At 44.8% G+C, this 19,791-nt stretch overlaps 1 protein-coding gene across 5 annotated transcripts in view; it reads left to right on the forward strand.

The window, feature by feature from the left end:
• The window catches only part of GRIK1 (glutamate ionotropic receptor kainate type subunit 1), a 481,071-nt gene that overhangs the window by 197,616 nt on the left and 263,664 nt on the right, over nt 1-19,791 (forward strand). For all 5 annotated transcript variants that reach the window (XR_012302847.1, XM_073668326.1, XM_073668329.1 and 2 more), the window contains exon 4: nt 16,087-16,268. Coding sequence is in view for 4 of the 5 variants with exons in the window: in XM_073668326.1 (XP_073524427.1) it covers nt 16,087-16,268 (182 nt within the window). In the remaining variant the exon portion in view is untranslated. The remainder of the gene's footprint in view (nt 1-16,086; nt 16,269-19,791) is intronic.

Below are 19,791 nucleotides of genomic sequence, written 5' to 3' on the forward strand. Positions count from 1 at the left end.
TGCATTGCAAAATGGGGTCTGTATGACATTGTTGTTTGGGCACTGTGTCGCAGTATTATCTGAGCACTATATGAAACTATTACTTGAGCATTGTATCACTATGTTTTGTGGACCCTGTGCGACAGTATTTTTTCCAGACTTTATGGCAGTATTATTTAGTATTTATATGACCCTCTTACTTGGCTTCTGTATTTCAATGTTATTTGGGCTCAACATACTATTAATATTTTGATACTTTAGGGCACGGTTATTTGAAGATTGTTGATTGTTATTTGACACTGAATTTTAATGATTGTATGGGAGTAATATTTGAGCAGCGTAAGGCGCTATTACTTTAGCACTGTTGTGTGCGCACGGCATGGCACAGAAACTGTATATCACTGGAAATGTTATCAGTTGATTATGTCATCATATTGGGTGGAAGTATTTTTGGCCACTATAACTTTGCCTTTTGAGCGACATATAGCACTTTTACTTGTGTACTGTATGGTAGTACAGTTATATGAAAAAGTTTGGGCACCCCTATTAATCTTAAGCTTAATGTTTTATAAAAATTGGTGTTTTTGCAACAGCTATTTCAGTTTGATCTATGTAATAACTGTTGGACACAGTAATGTTTCTGCCTTGAAATGAGGTTTTTTGTACTAACAGAAAATGTGCAATCTGCATTCAAACTAAATTTGACAGGTGCATAAGTATGGGCACCCTTATCATTTTCTTGTTTTAAATACTCCTACCTACTTTTTACTGACTTACTAAAGCACTTTTTTTGGTTTTGTAACCTCATTGAGCTTTGAACTTCATAGCCAGGTGTATGCAATCATGAGAAAAGCTACTTAAAGTGGCCACTTGCAAGTTGTTCTCCTGTTTGAATCTCCTCTGAAGAGTGGCATCGTGGGCTCCTCAAAACAACTGTCAAATGATCTGAAAACAAAGATTATTCAACATAGTTGTTCAGGGAAAGGATACAAAAAGCTGTCTCAGAGATTTAACCTGTCAGTTTCCACTGTGAGGAACATAGTAAGGAAATGGAAGAACACAGGGACAGTTCTTGTTAAGGCCAGAAGTGGCAGGCCAAGAAAAACATCAGAAAGGCAGAGAAGAAGAATGGTGAGATCAGTCAAGGACAATCCTCAGACCACCTCCAGAGAGCTGCAGCATCAACTTGCTGCAGATGGTGTCACTATGCATCGGTCAACTATACAACGCACTTTGCACAAGGAGAAGCTGTATGGGAGAGTGATGCGAAAGAAGCCATTTCTGCAAGCACGCCACAAACAGAGTCGGCTGAGGTATGCAAAAGCACATTTGGAGAAGCCAATTTCTTTTTGGAAGAAGGTCCTGTGGACTGATGAAACCAAGATTGAGTTGTTTGGTCATACAAAAAGGCGTTATGCATGGCGGCAAAAAAACACAGCATTCCAAGAAAAACACTTGCTACCCACAGTAAAATTTGGTGTAGGTTCCATCATGCTTTGGGGCTGTGTGGCCAATGCCGGCACCGGGAATCTTGTTAAAGATGAGGGACGCATGGATTCCACTCAGTATCAGCAGATTCTTGACAATAATGTTCAAGAATCAGTGATAAAGTTGAAGTTACGCAGGGGATGGATCTTTCAGCAAGACAATGATCCAAAACACCGCTCCAAATCTACTCAGGCATTCATGCAGAGGAACAACTACAATGTTCTGGAATGGCCATCCCAGTCCCCAGACCTGAATATCATTGAACATCTGTGGGATCATTTGAAGAGGGCTGTCCATGCTCGGCGACCATCAAACTTAATTGAACTGGAATTGTTTTGTAAAGAGGAATGGTCAAAAATACCTTCATCCAGGATCCAGGAACTCATTAAAAGCTACAGGAAGCGACTAGAGGCTGTTATTTTTGCAAAAGGAGGATCTACTAAATATTAATGTCACTTTTCTGGTGAGGTGCCCATACTTATGCACCTGTCAAATTTTGTTTGAATGCAGATTGCACATTTTCTGTTAGTACAATAAACCTCATTTCAAGGCAGAAACATTACTGTGTCCAACAGTTATTACATAGATCAAACTTAAATAGCTGTTGCAAAAACACCAATTTTTATAAAACATTAAGCTTAAGATTAATAGGGGTGCCCAAACTATTTCATATAACTGTATTATTTAGGCTTTGTATTACATTGTAACTCGGGCACTGGTAGACTGGTCGGTTTTAGGGCAACCATTAAAACTAGTATTTTTTCAGATTAGGATGATGAATTGGAATCGGTCGCTCCCATGTGTAAACATATTTCTTTCCCGTCTATATTTCCTATAAATATTTCCAAAGAATTAAATGAATATGTTTTTCTCTTTCATACAGAAATTAACTGTTTACTCTGTAGCGTCGCAGCTGGAATTAATTTACTAGATGAATTATAAAATCAATTTATTAGAACGTAAATGAAATTAATATTCTGATTACACTACATAGTCCATACAGAAAATTACTGTGATCGTCGTATGCACTGACTTTTTAATTAAACGTACACAGTCATGAAAAAAAAAAAAGTACATTCTCTTTGAAGTCCATATCTGGTCCTTAAAGGTCTTAAAATTAGGAAGATGCACGTGACAAATAACACCGTGTCATCATTTACTTACCAAAAACTAGGCCAAAATGTGGAAGCAGTGTGGGAAAAATTAAGTACACCCTATGCATCAATTGATTAGAACCAATTACAAAGTAATCGCCTTCTGTATGACTTTATCAGGCTGTCAAACAGTTCTGGAAGATTTTTGTCCCCCTCCTTTTTGGGGACCTGGTAAACTCTAGAACGAGAAGACTGGATTGGACGGTAAAGACTGTTTGGGACCCTGTAAACATTGGGAACCATAGGGGATCGGAGAGGTAAGTATTACAACTTTAATTTTTTTTTAAAAACCAGAGCCGAGGTTATTAAATTTAAAGGGAATTTTTCACCAGGTTTTTGCCGCCTATTCTGAGAGCACCATAACATAGGGGCAGAGACCCTGATTTCGGCGATGTATGACTTACTGGGCTACTTGGTGCAGTTTTGATAAAATCACTGTTTTGCTGAGCTACCGATTTTCTGAATGCTGAGCTCTGTATAACCCCGCCCACACCACTGATTGGTCTGTTCCCTGTGCATAAGAAGAAATCTGCCAATCAGTGGTGTGGGCGGGGTTATGCAGAGCTCAGCATTCAGAAAACGAATAGATCGTCAGCAGATAAATCAGTGATTTTATAAAAACTGTAGTAAGCAGCCCAGCAAGTGATATATCGTTGGAATCAGGGCATCTGCCCCAACATCATGCTGCTCTCAGAAAACACGGTGACAGATTTCCTTTAACTCTGCCACATCTGTATGTGGGTGATATCACAGAGTGAAATTTGTCCAGACGTGTTCTTATTAATAACCCGGTGGTAATCTGTCATTGTGTTTCTTTACAAAATCAAAATGAAGATCTCTTTATCTTCCTCATAGGCTCCGGATGTTGACTCCTTTGATTAATACCATCTTATATGACAGTGCCACCCGGTACTAAAGGCCAATATTCATTACAGGAGTTTAGAAAATATATTCATTTATCATGGAGCTGACAAGAACCCTTATTGATGATGCCGTGCGTACACCTTGTTACCCCCGAGTCCCCCTTATAATATATAATGCCGCGCACTGTAGATATTGCAGCATTTCAGATCGGTAGGGGGTTTAATAAAATAGCGTAAACGTGTTACATTTTTAAAGAGATCTGATGTGATGCGACAACCAGAGCAATGATTGAACGGAAAAGCTGGCCGGAAAGTAATACATATATATTATATATTATACATTATCGGGTTATAACGCTGACTTATGAGATCGGTGTCTAGGAGTGATTCCATTTTACTACTGCCGCCTTGATGTTTGACCCAGTAAATGATATTACCCATTCCTAATTGAGAAGGACTGCACTCATTAGCTGGTAGATGTGATTAGCCCTTTAAATGATTGTAATTAAAAGGGGATGACCAGCTTTGGGTACATTTTTTTTTTTTTTTTACCTAAATGTATGTAATTGGGGTTAAAAATCATTTTTGCAATAAGATTTCATGAAACATTTTTCAACAATTGCCTTTTATACTATACATTTTAGTTGGCTGTAGGAGGAGTTAACTGAGGATCTGTCAGTGAGCTCATTTCGATTGAATAATGGGAGAGTCTTTAACTCGTTTTTCCGTCTTTTTCTGAGCTCCTCTCAGCTGATATATGACCGCAGACCACATGAAAGTTGAAGGGGCAGCGAAACAAAGAGCCTGTAAAAGCCAAATGGTGCCACAATTTTTATGAAGCCAAATTGCAAAAATTATATATTAGCCCCAAATACATGCATTTAAGTAAAATAAATCTAAATAGGGGTCAAGAAGGTGGAATACCCCTTTAATTTTGAAGTTAAATCATCATGGACATAATGTATTTGCCAATTATTTCATGCAAAATTGTTGAGTTGCCTTTTTATATTTTCTAGAATTTTGCAGTATCTGGATTTTAGAACCGCTCCGTGTTTAGACTTCCAATGAAGAAGCTCTCTCTCCCCTCTCTCAGCTAAAAGTCCTAGCACATTCTTAAAGGGAAGCTATCACCAGCTTTTTGACACCTAATCTGAGAGCAGTATAATGTAGAGACAGAGAACCTGATTCCAGTCATGTGTCCCTTATTGAGCTGCATGTTGTAATTTTGACACAATCACAGTTTTGTCAGCTGATCATCATTAGAGGACTAGTAAACCTGCTGCCATGTAGTCCTCCATATTGATGAGCTCAGTATAACCCCGCCCCCACCACTGATTGGCAGCTTTTTGCCTATGCAGAGTGACCACAGGAAGAAGCCAATTAGTCATGTGGGTGTGGTAATACAGAGCTCAGCATTCAGAAAATCAGATACTCAGCAAAACAGTGATTTTATCAAAACTGCACCAAGTAAGTGATACATCACCGGAATCAGGGTCTCTGCCCCTACGTTATGGTGTCCTCAGAATTGGTGGCAAAATCCTGGTAAAAGATTCCCTTTAAATTTAATAACCACAGCTCTGGTTAGATCTGCAGAATATAAAACGGATTTTATCAAAACTACAGCAAGAAGCCCAGTAAGTGTCACATCGCTAGAATCAGGGTATCTGATTCTACATCTTGCTTCTCTCAGATTGGGCAGCAAAAACAGATTCCCTTTAAAGAGGGGTTTTGGTTTTATGTAAAGGAACTTATTTACTTATCAGTAGTACCCTGCACCAACCACAAGACTTGTGAAATTTTTGGAAGCAACACGGCCAGTTAGTCCTGAAGGTGGAGGAGAGGAGCAGCACAATGATGGGAGCTAGGCTGCAGCAGGGGTGGTCAGCCCAACACAATGAGCGACCCATGACTACATAAAAAGGGAGCGCCTTCAGCCATAGCTGGGACAAGGGCCAGTACTCGGGGGTCGGTGTCTTCTCCTCCATCTCCATATTTTATCTTGGTAAAATTGGTGGATGTTCACCCAACCCTCAACAATATTGGAGGTAGAAACATGGGCGTAGCTGCTTGGGTGCAATGGAAGCAGTCTCAGTGTCAACCAGGTCCTGAAAGGGTCCAACAAAAGTCCCTCATAATGCTACCTCCACCTTCCCCCAGCAAGACTACGACTACTCAAAGTACAGCCAAGGGCAAAACTTTACAGGGTGCAAAGGTTGTAGATGCACCCAGACCCTAGTTCCCAAAGGGACGCAAAAGCCCCTCTGACATGATTTTATAGCCTGAATCGTACCTGGAAAAGGCTCGTGTAGAAGACTATTCTGGCCTCGGAAGTCTTATAAGCCAAGCAATACTTCCTGGGGGAAAAAATACAAGTAGTTCTCCATCAGAAGGAAGAAAGCTGTGTCATTACATGGCCGAGGTTATCAGGCAAACGGGAGTCTTCTCCAAAACATGCACCCATCTGCGGACAGTTGTTTTGTGGTTTTTGGCTCTTATCACTAGAGAGCAGTGGCTTGGTGAGAGGCTTTGACAAAGGTCTCGGGGTAGTGTTTCTCCTTGTGACAATCACCAGTTAAGTTAGGGAGTGGATATTCCCTTTTCTATAAGACTCCCTACATCAACTGGTGGTCTCCGCAAGGGAAAACCATAGCCTCTGAGATGAGAGTTGGTGTAAATCAACTCGTAATTCCCAGCTTACATGGTGGTCTGTGTCCGCTGAACGAGAGCCTCCTATCTAGCTGTGTCCTCTGCTTTTTTTTTTATTAGCCGGCTTGGCACGACACCATCATTGCGTTGTGGTCATCTAATCAAAAGAAGAACTGTGGACACCATTCCTGTACAGCAGTCACAGTTTATTGTCTTGACCGATGGACTGCGACAAATCGATTCGCACCAACTCTGTCAGTGACCTTCTGATAAAAGTCTTTTACCCAATGAGACAGTACCTTGGGGTAAGATGTCCGAAACAGCTGTCAGTAGATGGTGCCTCCTTCTTTTTGAGGTGACTAGCTAATATATTGTAAGATTTGTTAAAGGGTTGGACTTCTATGGTAGCCATCTCCAGGGTTGGACTTCTAGGGTAGCCATCTCCACGGTTGGACTTCTAGGGTAGCCACCTCCAGGGTTGATCTTCTATGGTAGCCACCACCAGGGTTGATCTTCTATGGTAGCCACCTCCAGGGTTGATCTTCTATGGTAACCACCTCCAGGGTTGGACTTTTATGGTAGCCACCTACAGGGTTGGACTACTAAGGTAGCCACCTGTTCACGGTTGGACTTCCAGTGTCGCCACCTTCAGGGTTGGACTTCTGTGATAGCCACCTCCACAGTTGGACTTTCAGGGTCGCCAACTCCAGGGTTGCACTGCTACGGTAGCTGCCTCCAGGGCTAGACATCTATGTTACCCACCTCAACTGTTGGACTTATTTGGTAGCCAACTCCAGGTTTGGACTTTTATGGTGGCCACCTCCATTGCTGGACATCTACAGTAGCCACCTCCATGGCTGGACATCTACAGTAGCCACCTCCATGGCTGGACATCTACAGTAGCCACCTCTATGGCTGGACAGCTACAGTAGCCACCTCTATGGCTTGACATCTACAGTAGCCACCTCCAGGGTTGGACTTCTACGGTAGCCATCTCTAATAGTTGGCTCTGAAGAAACAACTTTCTTCCTTTTGGAGGGCCAGCTAACTTGCAAACCTGGGGAAGGTAAAGCACTGATAAACTACTGTGCCTGGATTTCCCGCTCTCCGCTCCCTCCTTCTCGGGTCCAGGTGTTCACTACAGTTATTTTGAGCTTTGCCGGTTCCATGTTGATTCTGTATTGAGATGTTAATTTAGTTTATAAATGGCTGCGCTGCATTGTACGCTCCCTGAGCGAAGCAGTTTTCAGCTGAGTCATGGAACGTGGTTAAGCAAAAAAAATAAATAAACCAAGTCCATGAAATGAAGCGCAGAAGCAAAAATATTCTAAAATTCTTCCTAGGAATATGACCGGAATAAAATATTCTGTTATTTCCAACATCGTAATAATTTTTTTTAGTATTATTCCATTTCATTATTTTGCAAAAATCTCCTACCGTTTTGTGTATACAGCTCTGTGCAGATCTGTGTGCCTCTATGGGAATAGATTACACACAATCCTGCAGTACTAATTCCTGCCATCTGTCCCATAATTTTGAAAACCCACATTGGGGGATAATAGCAAGAAGAAAGGACTGAAGGACGGAATCAGACAGTGTTGGTTCGCAATTTATAACCATGACATATATCATTCTGCATTAGGTGCTGTGTGCACAAAACGGAAGGTGACTTTTAGTTCCAATTACTTCCATAAGAACTTTACTGCATCTCCTAAGGGGCCTAAAAATACACGGAACTATAGAAATAAATATTCCTCATACCCTGTATAATGTCAATCAGAGTCACTGTTATCTGTGTCTGCCCCTGACTGCCACTGTCCGGTAACCACAATTTTGGCAAAGGTGTTATTTTTATCTTATCTGGTGTTATCAGACATTGTACAGGAGGAGGAGGAGGTGAGTTGTGACATCACCTATAGTGAATGGTGGATCCTGTGTTATCTACTGTATATAGAGGTGTTATCAGTCATTGTACTGGAGGAGGAGGTGAGCTGTGACATCACCTATTGTGAATGGTGGATCCTGTGTTATCTACTGTATATAGAGGTGTTATCAGACATTGTACAGGAGGAGGAGGAGGTGAGTTGTGACATCACCTATAGTGAATGGTGGATCCTGTGTTATCTACTGTATATAGAGGTGTTATCAGTCATTGTACAGGAGGAGGAGGTGAGTTGTGACATCACCTGTTGTGAATGGTGGATCCTGTGTTATCTACTGTATATAGAAGTGTTATCAGTCATTGTACAGGAGGAGGTGAGCTGTGACATCACCTATTGTGAATGCTGGATCCTGTGTTATCTAATGTATATAGAGGTGATATCAGTCACTGTACAGGAGGAGGAGGAGGTGAGCTGTGACATCACCTATTGTGAATGGTGGATCCTGTGTTATCTAATGTATATAGAGGTGATATCAGTCATTGTACAGGAGGAGGAGGAGGTGAGCTGTGACATCACCTATTGTGAATCCTCTGTTATCTACTGTATATAGAGGTGTTATCAGTCATTGTATAGGAGGAGGAGGAGGTGAGCTGTGACATCACCTATTGTGAATGGTGAATCCTCTGTTATCTACTGTATATAGAGGTGTTATCAGTTATTGTACAGGAGGAGGAGGAGGTGAGCTGTGATATCATCTTATGTGAATGGTGGATCTTGTAAATAGAGGTCAATTGTTGTACAGGAGGGAGAGACTATTGCGACTTTTTAGATAATTTCACACCAGCATAACAGGTTTGATAAATCTGCCTCGTAGTTCCTGACACCCCCCCATTTCTGTCAGCCTGTCACAATTTTTCTGGTAATTTCTATGTATTCTCCAGCCAAAAATGGTTCTGTCCGGTTTGGGAATCTTTCTCTGTAGGGCTTTGGTCTAAATGTCTCTATTCTCCCAGCAGCAATGCTGTTCAGTATATTAATAAACGCGTTTCAGTTTTCCCTTGGCAAAGTCAGATGTGTTAGAGACGATGCAAACTGAGCGGGGCTTGATTGGACCACCGCCTTATCTAATGTTATGTGATCGCTAGTGACAGACTTTTTTTTGGTGCTTAATTCAAGGATCACAGGAGCTACTGGTCCCCAGATAGGGTTAAATCAGACCCAACATGTCAGAGGCGGCTGCGGGGGGGGGCGACCTCCAAATCTAGCTTTACACAAATTTATTTGTCACACATTTCCATCCAGAAATCAATATGTCGCCATCGTTTCCAGCTGGAGGCCAATATAGTAAATTGCTTTTGCAATTCTGTGTTTGGACGCTGCTCCGGTCTGTATCCTTCAGTAATGGACGTGATCCTACATCACAACAGGGGACATTATGCAGGACGTTTAGGCAAAGTCTAATGGCTCGTGCAATCAGCGGCTTTGATCTTTCGAATGCACTCAGAAAAGCATTTTCAAGTGTTTCAGAACTTTACAGACAGAATTACTTTCCCCGAGCTGAAATCTGCTCGATACCGTATGAAGGGCTCTCGTGGTTAACCCGCCGCCCGTTATTACCGTCCAGGAACGAATTACAGCTAATCACGGGGACCATTGTTTACTGACGGCCCTATGCGAGGTCAATCGTAGGATCGTACTAATTATGCCATGTTCTGCATGCACTGCCTACGGGTGGTTAAGGGGTTAATGACGACGTTGCTGGTAATGTATAACGTGGACGGATCAAGTGGGTTCCCTTTTAAGAAAGAAGATAATCACAGACCAAATCAGTCACCGTCCCTAAACACAAACCGTAAAGGCCCCCGTACTCATTAAATAAAAGTCAGCTAATCTCATTGGGTCGACCAACCATCTACTGTCATGACCCTCCCCTAAGGCGGTCACAAGAATCTGGCGGCTGCATTCACACTCCGTGGTGCAAAGAGTTTCATTAATCCGGAGATATTTCCGGGTCATAAATGGATCTGTGAGACTCCGAGCATATCCTGTTCTCATCCATTTTACGGATCAAATTCGGCCATTAAAGTTTATGGGGATCCGTTAAAAATAGATAAAACACGAAAGAGAAATGTCTAAATTCCGTGTTCCATCCGAGTTTCATCCGTTTTTCACTGATTCATTGTTAAAGAGGAGCAGGTCAGACGTGGTCAGTGTTTGATCTTATTTTATTCCCCCTGTTCTCCTGAGTATTCTGTTTTTTTCTTTTTTTTAAATCCATCATACGGTTCCAGAGATATGGGTGTTTTTATTTAGTATACATTTTTAAGGTCTTTATAAGTGGGCGTGGCTCACAGGGAAATAATGACACGCCCCCGAGGAACCTGTCAGCCACGCTACTTGGTAAAGACCATAAAAATCAGCCCTAAATAAAAAGGCCCATATCCCTGGACCCCGTATGGATGATTAAAAATCAATGCAAAAATCAGGGGAGCTCTGTCGCCCTGCGCATGTTCCACTCTCTGTCGCCCTGCTCACGTGCCATGCTCTGTCCTCTGCACAAATTCCACGCTCTGTCGTCTGCGCACGTTCCACACTCTGTCGCCCTGTGCACGTTCCACGCTCTGTCGCCCTGCGCACGTTCCACGCTCTGTCACCCTGCGCACGTTCCACGCTCTGTCGCCCTGCGCACGTTCCACACTCTGTCGCCCTGCGCACGTTCCACACTCTGTCGCCCTGCGCACGTTCCACGCTCTGTCGCCCTGCGCACGTTCCACGCTCTGTCGCCCTGCGCACGTTCCACGCTCTGTCTCCCTGCGCACGTTCCACGCTCTGTCGCCCTGCGCACGTTCCACGCTCTGTCGCCCTGCGCATGTTCCACGCTCTGTCGCCCTGCGCACGTTCCACGCTCTCACCCTGCGCACGTTCCACGCTCTGTCGCCCTGCGCACGTTCCACGCTCTGTCTCCCTGCGCACGTTCCACGCTCTGTCGCCCTGCGCACGTTCCACGCTCTGTCGCCCTGCGCACGTTCCACGCTCTGTCGCCCTGCGCACGTTCCACGCTCTGTCGCCCTGCGCACGTTCCACGCTCTGTCTCCCTGCGCACGTTCCACGCTCTGTCTCCCTGCGCACGTTCCACGCTCTGTCTCCCTGCGCACGTTCCACGCTCTGTCGCCCTGCGCACGTTCCACGCTCTGTCGCCCTGCGCACGTTCCACGCTCTGTCGCCCTGCGCACGTTCCACGCTCTGTCACCCTACGCACGTTCCATGCTCTGTCTCCCTGCGCACGTTCCATGCTCTGTCTCCCTGCGCACGTTCCACGCTCTGTCGCCCTGCGCATGTTCCACGCTCTGTCGCCCTGCGCACGTTCCACGCTCTCACCCTGCGCACGTTCCACGCTCTCACCCTGCGCACGTTCCACGCTCTGTCGCCCTGCGCACGTTCCATGCTCTGTCTCCCTGCGCACGTTCCACGCTCTGTCGCCCTGCGCACGTTCCACGCTCTGTCGCCCTGCGCATGTTCCACGCTCTGTCGCCCTGCGCATGTTCCACGCTCTGTCGCCCTGCGCACGTTCCACGCTCTGTCTCCCTGCGCACGTTCCACGCTCTGTCTCCCTGCGCACGTTCCACGCTCTGTCGTCCTGCGCACGTTCCACGCTCTGTCGTCCTGCGCACGTTCCACGCTCTGTCGCCCTGCGCACGTTCCACGCTCTGTCGCCCTGCGCACGTTCCACGCTCTGTCGCCCTGCGCACGTTCCACGCTCTGTCGCCCTGCGCACGTTCCACGCTCTGTCGCCCTGCGCATGTTCCACGCTCTGTCTCCCTGCGCACGTTCCACGCTCTGTCTCCCTGCGCACGTTCCACGCTCTGTCGTCCTGCGCACGTTCCACGCTCTGTCGCCCTGCGCACGTTCCACGCTCTGTCTCCCTGCGCACGTTCCACGCTCTGTCGCCCTGCGCACGTTCCACGCTCTGTCGCCCTGCGCACGTTCCACGCTCTGTCACCCTGCGCACGTTCCACGCTCTGTCACCCTGCGCACGTTCCACGCTCTGTCGCCCTGCGCACGTTCCACGCTCTGTCGCCCTGCGCACGTTCCACGCTCTGTCTCCCTGCGCACGTTCCACGCTCTGTCGCCCTGCGCACGTTCCACGCTCTGTCTCCCTGCGCACGTTCCACGCTCTGTCTCCCTGCGCACGTTCCACGCTCTGTCTCCCTGCGCACGTTCCACGCTCTGTCTCCCTGCGCACGTTCCACGCTCTGTCTCCCTGCGCACGTTCCACGCTCTGTCTCCCTGCGCACGTTCCACGCTCTGTCTCCCTGCGCACGTTCCACGCTCTGTCGTCCTGCGCACGTTCCACGCTCTGTCTCCCTGCGCACGTTCCACGCTCTGTCTCCCTGCGCACGTTCCACGCTCTGTCGCCCTGCGCACGTTCCACGCTCTGTCGCCCTGCGCACGTTCCACGCTCTGTCTCCCTGCGCACGTTCCACGCTCTGTCTCCCTGCGCACGTTCCACGCTCTGTCTCCCTGCGCACGTTCCACGCTCTGTCGTCCTGCGCACGTTCCACGCTCTGTCGCCCTGCGCACGTTCCACGCTCTGTCTCCCTGCGCACGTTCCACGCTCTGTCTCCCTGCGCACGTTCCGCGCTCTGTCTCCCTGCGCACGTTCCGCGCTCTGTCTCCCTGCGCACGTTCCGCGCTCTGTCTCCCTGCGCACGTTCCGCGCTCTGTCTCCCTGCGCACGTTCCGCGCTCTGTCTCCCTGCGCACGTTCCGCGCTCTGTCTCCCTGCGCACGTTCCGCGCTCTGTCTCCCTGCGCACGTTCCGCGCTCTGTCTCCCTGCGCACGTTCCGCGCTCTGTCTCCCTGCGCACGTTCCGCGCTCTGTCTCCCTGCGCACGTTCCGCGCTCTGTCTCCCTGCGCACGTGCCATGTTCAGGTGCCCGCCTTAGTTTTTGTTTTGGTTACCCCACCACTGCTAATCAGAGACATTCTCGATATCTACTGACTGCATCACATCCGCCTGATACTTCCCGTATCTGCACATCTGGCGGCCACCAGCAATCCTATACAGCGCACTGGGATCCACATGAATCATGAAGTCATCTCTGACCGGTGGTATTTTGATAGATCATGACCTGCGCCCTGTATGGCCACTTCCGCTGCGATAAGTTCCTATATGATGTCCCTTCGTATGTTCTGTGAGCCATAGAGCAGTCTGTTGGCATGTGGCTTGGTACAGGCTTGTAGCCCAAACTTTGCACCTACTGGAAAAAAAACCCACCTCTGTTCTATACGTGCCGCCTCAACTTTGCCTTCGCAGCATGTAAATGGCGCTACCGTCCGGTGCCGTCATCCTGGCGCTTATCACCCTTCCTCCATGACAGTCGTCATAATGAATTTTTGTAACTACTAAAATCTGAAAAATTATGCATCAGTTTAGTATCGTCATAATCCACAAAACCCGAAAACCAAATGGCAGAATTGCTGAATTTTTTTTTTTTCACCATTTCTCCGCACTTGAAACCGCTTTACCACCCTGGACAATGAAAAATAATTGGTAAAAATGGAAATATCCATGGTGCTTGAACACTGCCATAAACGGTAGTTTGGGTAATTGTTTTGTTGTATATCTTAATGAGTATGGATAGTGTTGAGCGAGTATGTTCGGTTAACCCTTTCGGCGAGTATGCTCGGGCCGAGCTCTGAGTATTTACAGCTGCTCGGTGATGTGTTTGAATCACTCCCATGTGCATGATTTGCGACTGTTTGACAGCTTTAATACATGTGAGGAATGCGCAAGAAACAAGCATTCCTCACATGTATTAAAGCTGTCAAACAGTCGCAAATCATGCACACGGGAGTGATTCAAACACATCACCGAGCAGCTGTAAATACTCGGAGCTCGGCCCGAGCATACTCGGCGAAAGGGTTAACCGAACATACTCGCTCAACACTAACTATGGATCGTGTTTTATATCTGACTTTTTTCTGATGCACAGAATTTCAGGCGCGATCCGTCGTCCTCTGGCAATTACAGAGATAAAAGCTCATCATTTGCATACATAAGACATATTTTTAGTGATTTGCATAAGACGCGCATTATGTAAATACACCTGCTATGTAACTTGCTTTTTTTCCCCTCTATGGCAGATTATCCCAATGTCTGATGCCATCAATTCATGAAAAAGTACTTTTCCACAAAGTGCATCATTTTATGCCGGCTGCTGCAACAGAATCCGAGTTAATAGATTTCATGCCGATTCTGATGTCAGTACTCTCTACCAGCTGAAGCGTAAATTGGTGCCCGGAGATGGGAAAATATTACCAGATGAACAGGAGGGAATACTTTTGCATTTTATAGCTCCATCCAGCTTTCCGTATTTTGTAACAGGTCGCTGGAGTTTCAACAAGCTTTGTCTAAATTAATAATACAAGTCAATAAAATTAAACTTTTGCAATTTATCTTATGGAGAAATGTTCTTCTTCTTTTCTCCATTGATGAGCCACTTCTTTTCTTTTTCTCACTTCCCGAACTCAATTCTGAAAAACAGCTAAAATCTATCTTAATGGAAACAAGGCAGATTGTCAGCTCACTGAGGTATCAGATTACAGCTGCCTCTTGAAGTCTGTAGAGGGGGGAGGATGGGAGGAGTAAGGTGACAAAACAGGAAGAGGGAGACACAGACAGATCATGCTGCAGCTTTCTTGTAGGTGTTTTACCTCCCCCCATAAATTAATTAAAAAGATATCAGATTAGAACTGACTATTAAAGTCTGTAGAGAGGAGAGCATGGGAGGCGGACAGCGACAAAACTGGCAGAGGGAGACAAAGACAGATTATGCTGTGGCTTTCTAGTAAGTGTTTATCTAACCCAGTAAGTGAATTAAAAAGGTATCAGATTACAGATGCTGATTTAAGTCTGTAGAGAGGGGAGTTTGGAAGGAGTAAGGTGACAGCAGGTAGAGGGAGACACAGGGAGATCATGCTGTGACTTTCTAGTATGTGCTTATCTCACTCCATAAATGAATTAAAAAGTTATCATATTAGAGCTGTCATATTAAAGCCTATAGAGAGGGGAGGTTGGGAGGAGGTGGGTGACAAAGTAGGCAGAGAGAGACACAAAGAGATCATCCTGTGGCTTTCTAGTGTTTATTTCACCCCATAAATGAATTAAAAAGGTATCAGATTAGAGCTGCTCATTGAAGTCTGTAGAGAGGAGAGCTTGGGAGGAGCAGGTTGAGGGAGATGAAGGCAGATAATGTTGTGACTTTCTAGTAAGTATTTTTCTCATCCCATAAATGAAATAAAAATATATCAGGTTACAGCTACCTATTGAAGTCTGTACAGAGGGGAGATTGGGAGGAGGATGAGAAAGCAGGCAGAGAGAGACACAGACAGATCATGCTGCAACTTTCTAGTAAGTGTTTTATCTCACCCCGTAAATAAATGAATAGCTATATTGCTCAGTACTGCTGTATAATGTCCTCCATGCTGCTGCTGCTTCTGAACATGCACTACATAGAGACAGGAAAGCAGGAGTTCCCATGTCTGTGTGTTGCTATGTATGGGAGACATAATAGCATCTAGTCTTCCCCACTAGCCCAGAGAAAACTGAAAATCAGAAAGAACACCTACAGAAGTGAAGTTATATAATGGCCAGAAATATTGTTATTTCTCCTGTACACACACCGCAGCTTATTCTGAAAAGTGTCCTGAAATGATAGGTAGTAATAAGAGCTGTGCGCACTACTGGAGAGGAAGCGATAGATGAGCCGAGGATGGAGAAAAAAAAAATCAGTACTTGCCTACCGGACACCAAACACCACATTGTGCCCCTGGCCTGGCTTTTTCTTCTCGTTTAGGGTGACCACTTCAACCAGTCAGCAGTCGCTGATGGGTTGCAGAGTTCACATTCCGTCCAAGCATCTTTCTGAAGGTAACATAGATAAAAACTTTCAAAGTTACTTTTTAACAAAGGCGACTAATTTGTTTTTACGGAACTGTCGGGAAGATCTTTACTATCCAGTTAGAGGAGCTTTAGCTTCCGACTAATTTTTAGTCTTATTTTCTCCCTTAGGTTTAATTCGCCTACAAGAACTCATCAAGGCTCCATCAAGATTCAACATCAAAATAAAAATCCGTCAATTACCCTCAGGAAACAAGGACGCTCGGCCTCTGCTCAAAGAGATGAAGAAAGCCAAGGAATTTTATGTGATATTTGATTGCTCGCATGAAACCGCCGCCGAGATTCTCAAACAGGTAGACGAGTTCTATTTTATTTTCATTTTTTTTTTTCAAAGTGGCCGTTCTGCTTCCATATAGTAGATCAAGCGCGAGACGCAGCGACGTCTTTTACCGTCGCTGTATCTGTGATGTACGGAGAAAATCATTTACAATTTCTTCACTTCAATAGCCCCCCGTTATTTTTCTATCACTCCCTCTGAATCCCATCCAAGGGGAGCAGAATGTAATAGCGGAATTTATTAATTATTTATTAGTGTTTTTTTGTGGGGGTTTTTTTCAGCAAAGCAAAATTCCTTTAAACTTTCAGGAGTTGATTATTGCAGCATATAATTGATGACGAGAGTCGAGAACAACCGCTGACATCTGTTTTAGTTAATTCTTGTTTTCCCCGTAAAATAACCATTTAGGAGCCTTTTTTTGTTGTTCCTCTGTTACTCCCCCTGGAAATGTGTGAATTGGCAATGGGTTATCATTTCTTCTTGTTAATAGTCTGGCACTGTCCAAGCAGTGCTGACAAGTGCCAAAGAGAATGGTAGCACTAAGTTGGCAATTTATTCACATATTTCCAGGAAGAATAGCAGAGGAACAAAACTAGGAAATATGCTAGTACTAGGTTTTCTCTGGCAATCCCATAGACCAGGAATAGAGCAGCAGCCGAGCATGCATACGTTCACTCCCTTTAAGAAGAGGCTCTTCATGGCCCCGTTCTTGGGGGTCTTAGCTCCATTCTCGGAATCACTGGTCAGACCCCCAGAGATCAGTCATTTATTCTCTATCCTGAGGATAGGGGGCGATAACTTTCAATTGCTAGAAAACCCCTTTAATGTTCCCTGAGCCATTAGTAGTCCCGAATACATAAGTCCCAGATCTCAGGTGACTTGAAGTTTACATCGTTCCTCCTTTTGGTAAAATTTGGCTAAAGATTCTAATTTTTAACTATACAAACATTTTTGTGAGATTCTTGAAAAACTCTTGACATAATACCCACTGGTGGTACATATTGCACAAACAACTCTTGACAGAATATCAACAAAAAGTGTTTTTCTTACAGCTGGTTATTTCACACCACAGATTTAGACGGAGTGTTGGCGACTGGTGGGATAGGCCTGGTGAATATCCATGAACCCCCAGCTATTGAAATGCAGGGGGACTGAAGTTTTGGCAATTTACTAAGAGCTTCAATTATTAATGAATATTAATTCGAACATAGTAATTATATTCAATATCATCAATTCTTATGAAAAATGTGAATCTTGCATAGAGTTAGGGCCTGTGCACACGGTGGAGCCCTGAGCGTGTAACCTGTAGCAGATGTTCTCCACAGAACTAACAATATGTCCCTACATAAAGCCTGACCACAAATCATGAAAGAGAGATCTTGGAAACTGTGAGGAATTAATAAAGAAACTAATCAGGAAAGGTTGCTGAAACCAGAATACTCCTTAAAGGGAACCTGTCAAGACAATTTTACTAACAAAACTAGCAGTAGGAATGAATAGATCATAAAACTGCTATAAAAATGATACCTTTCTTGTAGCAATCTGATGTGTCAGCGCTGAGAAATCAAGCTTTGAAGCCAAATGTAAATTAACCTGGAAGTTCTTTGAGGGGGCGTGTCAGTACACTTAGGGGTCATGGACACCTCCCTATGCACTTCCTGGTTAGTTTGCTCGAGGCTTCAAAGCTTGATTTCTCAGCACTGACACATTGGATTACTACAAGAAAGGTGTCATTTTTGTTGTCTTTCCACAGCCTTCCAGCCACGCCACTAATTTGATTGGCAAAATCATCCTAATATTGTTCCCTTTAAGTACAATAGACCCTATATCCTAAATATGACTATAGACTATATCCTAGCCAGAGAGTAGAGCGGTGGCTGAGAAAGAAGAAGCACAGCAAGGTAAATTTATAACAGGGATCGGGGCTTTTAGTGGTTATATGGCTTCTCCGAAATGGTTAAGAACCTTTATATTACTTCCGGAAGCAACTGCAGAGTTTGATTCTCTTAAATTATTATAAATCTGCATTACATAAATCACCTATCCTCTGTCTATTATGTGACTCCTCCATACAGGAGACAGAGCGGAGTTGATAACGGGCTGGTTCCCGTCGCTTACACAATAGAGCACTGATGGCAGATTTTACTTTTTTATCTATGACAAAAAAAAATCCCTTTGACGCCGTGAAAGAGAAAGTTAAATGTTCCGCTCTTCCTTTGATGGCTGCTGAGTAGTTTTACATTTACAGAAATACTTAGGATAATTGCAAAAACGCTGAGATCTGAACCGCCTGATTGAGCTTAAGTGTCTGTAGTTGAGTCTGTGTCTGGCAAGAGAGTTTCCTGAACACTTTCCCAACTCGGACAACTCTTCTTTGTGCTATGGCAAGTACTGTCTGCTGGATGTATTTCAATAACGTCATATATATATAATAATATATAATAATATAATACTCAATAATTATATATAAATATATATACAGTACAGATCAAACGTTTGGACACACCTTCTCATTTAAAGATTTTTCTGTATTTTCAAGACTATGAAAATTGTACATTCACACTGAAGGCATCAAAACTATGAATTAACACATGTGGAATTATATACTTAACAAAAAAGTGTGAAACAACTGAAAATATGTCTTATATTCTAGGTTCTTCAAAGTAGCCACCTTTTGCTTTGATGACTGCTTTGCACACTCTTGGCATTCTCTTGATGAGCTTCAAGAGGTAGTCACCGGAAATGGTCTTCCAACAATCTTGAAGGAGTTCCCAGAGATGCTTAGCACTTGTTGGCCCTTTTGCCTTCACTCTGCGGTCCAGCTCACCCCAAACCATCTCGATTGGGTTCAGGCCTGTGACTGTGGAGGCCAGGTTATCTGGCGTAGCACCCCATCACTCTCCTTCTTGGTCAAATAGCCCTTACACAGCCTGGAGGTGTGTTTGGGGTCATTGTCCTGTTGAAAAATAAATGATGGTCCAACTAAACGCAAACCGGATGGAATAGCATGACGCTGCAAGATGCTGTGGTAGCCATGATGGTTCAGTATGCCTTCAATTTTGAATAAATCCCCAACAGTGTCACCAGCAAAGCACCCGCACACCATCACACCTCCTCCTCCATGCTTCACGGTGGGAACCAGGCATGTAGAGTCCATCCGTTCACCTTTTCTGCGTCGCACAAAGACACGGTGGTTGGAACCAAAGATCTCAAATTTGGACTCATCAGACCAAAGCACAGATTTCCACTGGTCTAATGTCCATTCCTTGTGTTCTTTAGCCCAAACAAGTCCCTTCTGCTTGTTGCCTGTCCTTAGCAGTGGTTTCCTAGCAGCTATTTTACCACGAAGGCCTGCTGCACAAAGTCTCCTCTTAACAGTTGTTGTAGAGATGTGTCTGCTGCTAGAACTCTGTGTGGCATTGACCTGGTCTCTAAGCTGAGCTGCTGTTAACCTGCGATTTCTGAGGCTGGTGACTCGGATAAACTTATCCTCAGAAGCAGAGGTGACTCTTGGTCTTCCTTTCCTGGGGCGGTCCTCA

This window comes from Phyllobates terribilis, unplaced genomic scaffold (genome assembly GCF_046119375.1).
Source record: "Phyllobates terribilis strain yellow unplaced genomic scaffold, ASM4611937v1 Scaffold_2__4_contigs__length_985480577, whole genome shotgun sequence".
Taxonomy (NCBI): domain Eukaryota; kingdom Metazoa; phylum Chordata; class Amphibia; order Anura; family Dendrobatidae; genus Phyllobates; species Phyllobates terribilis.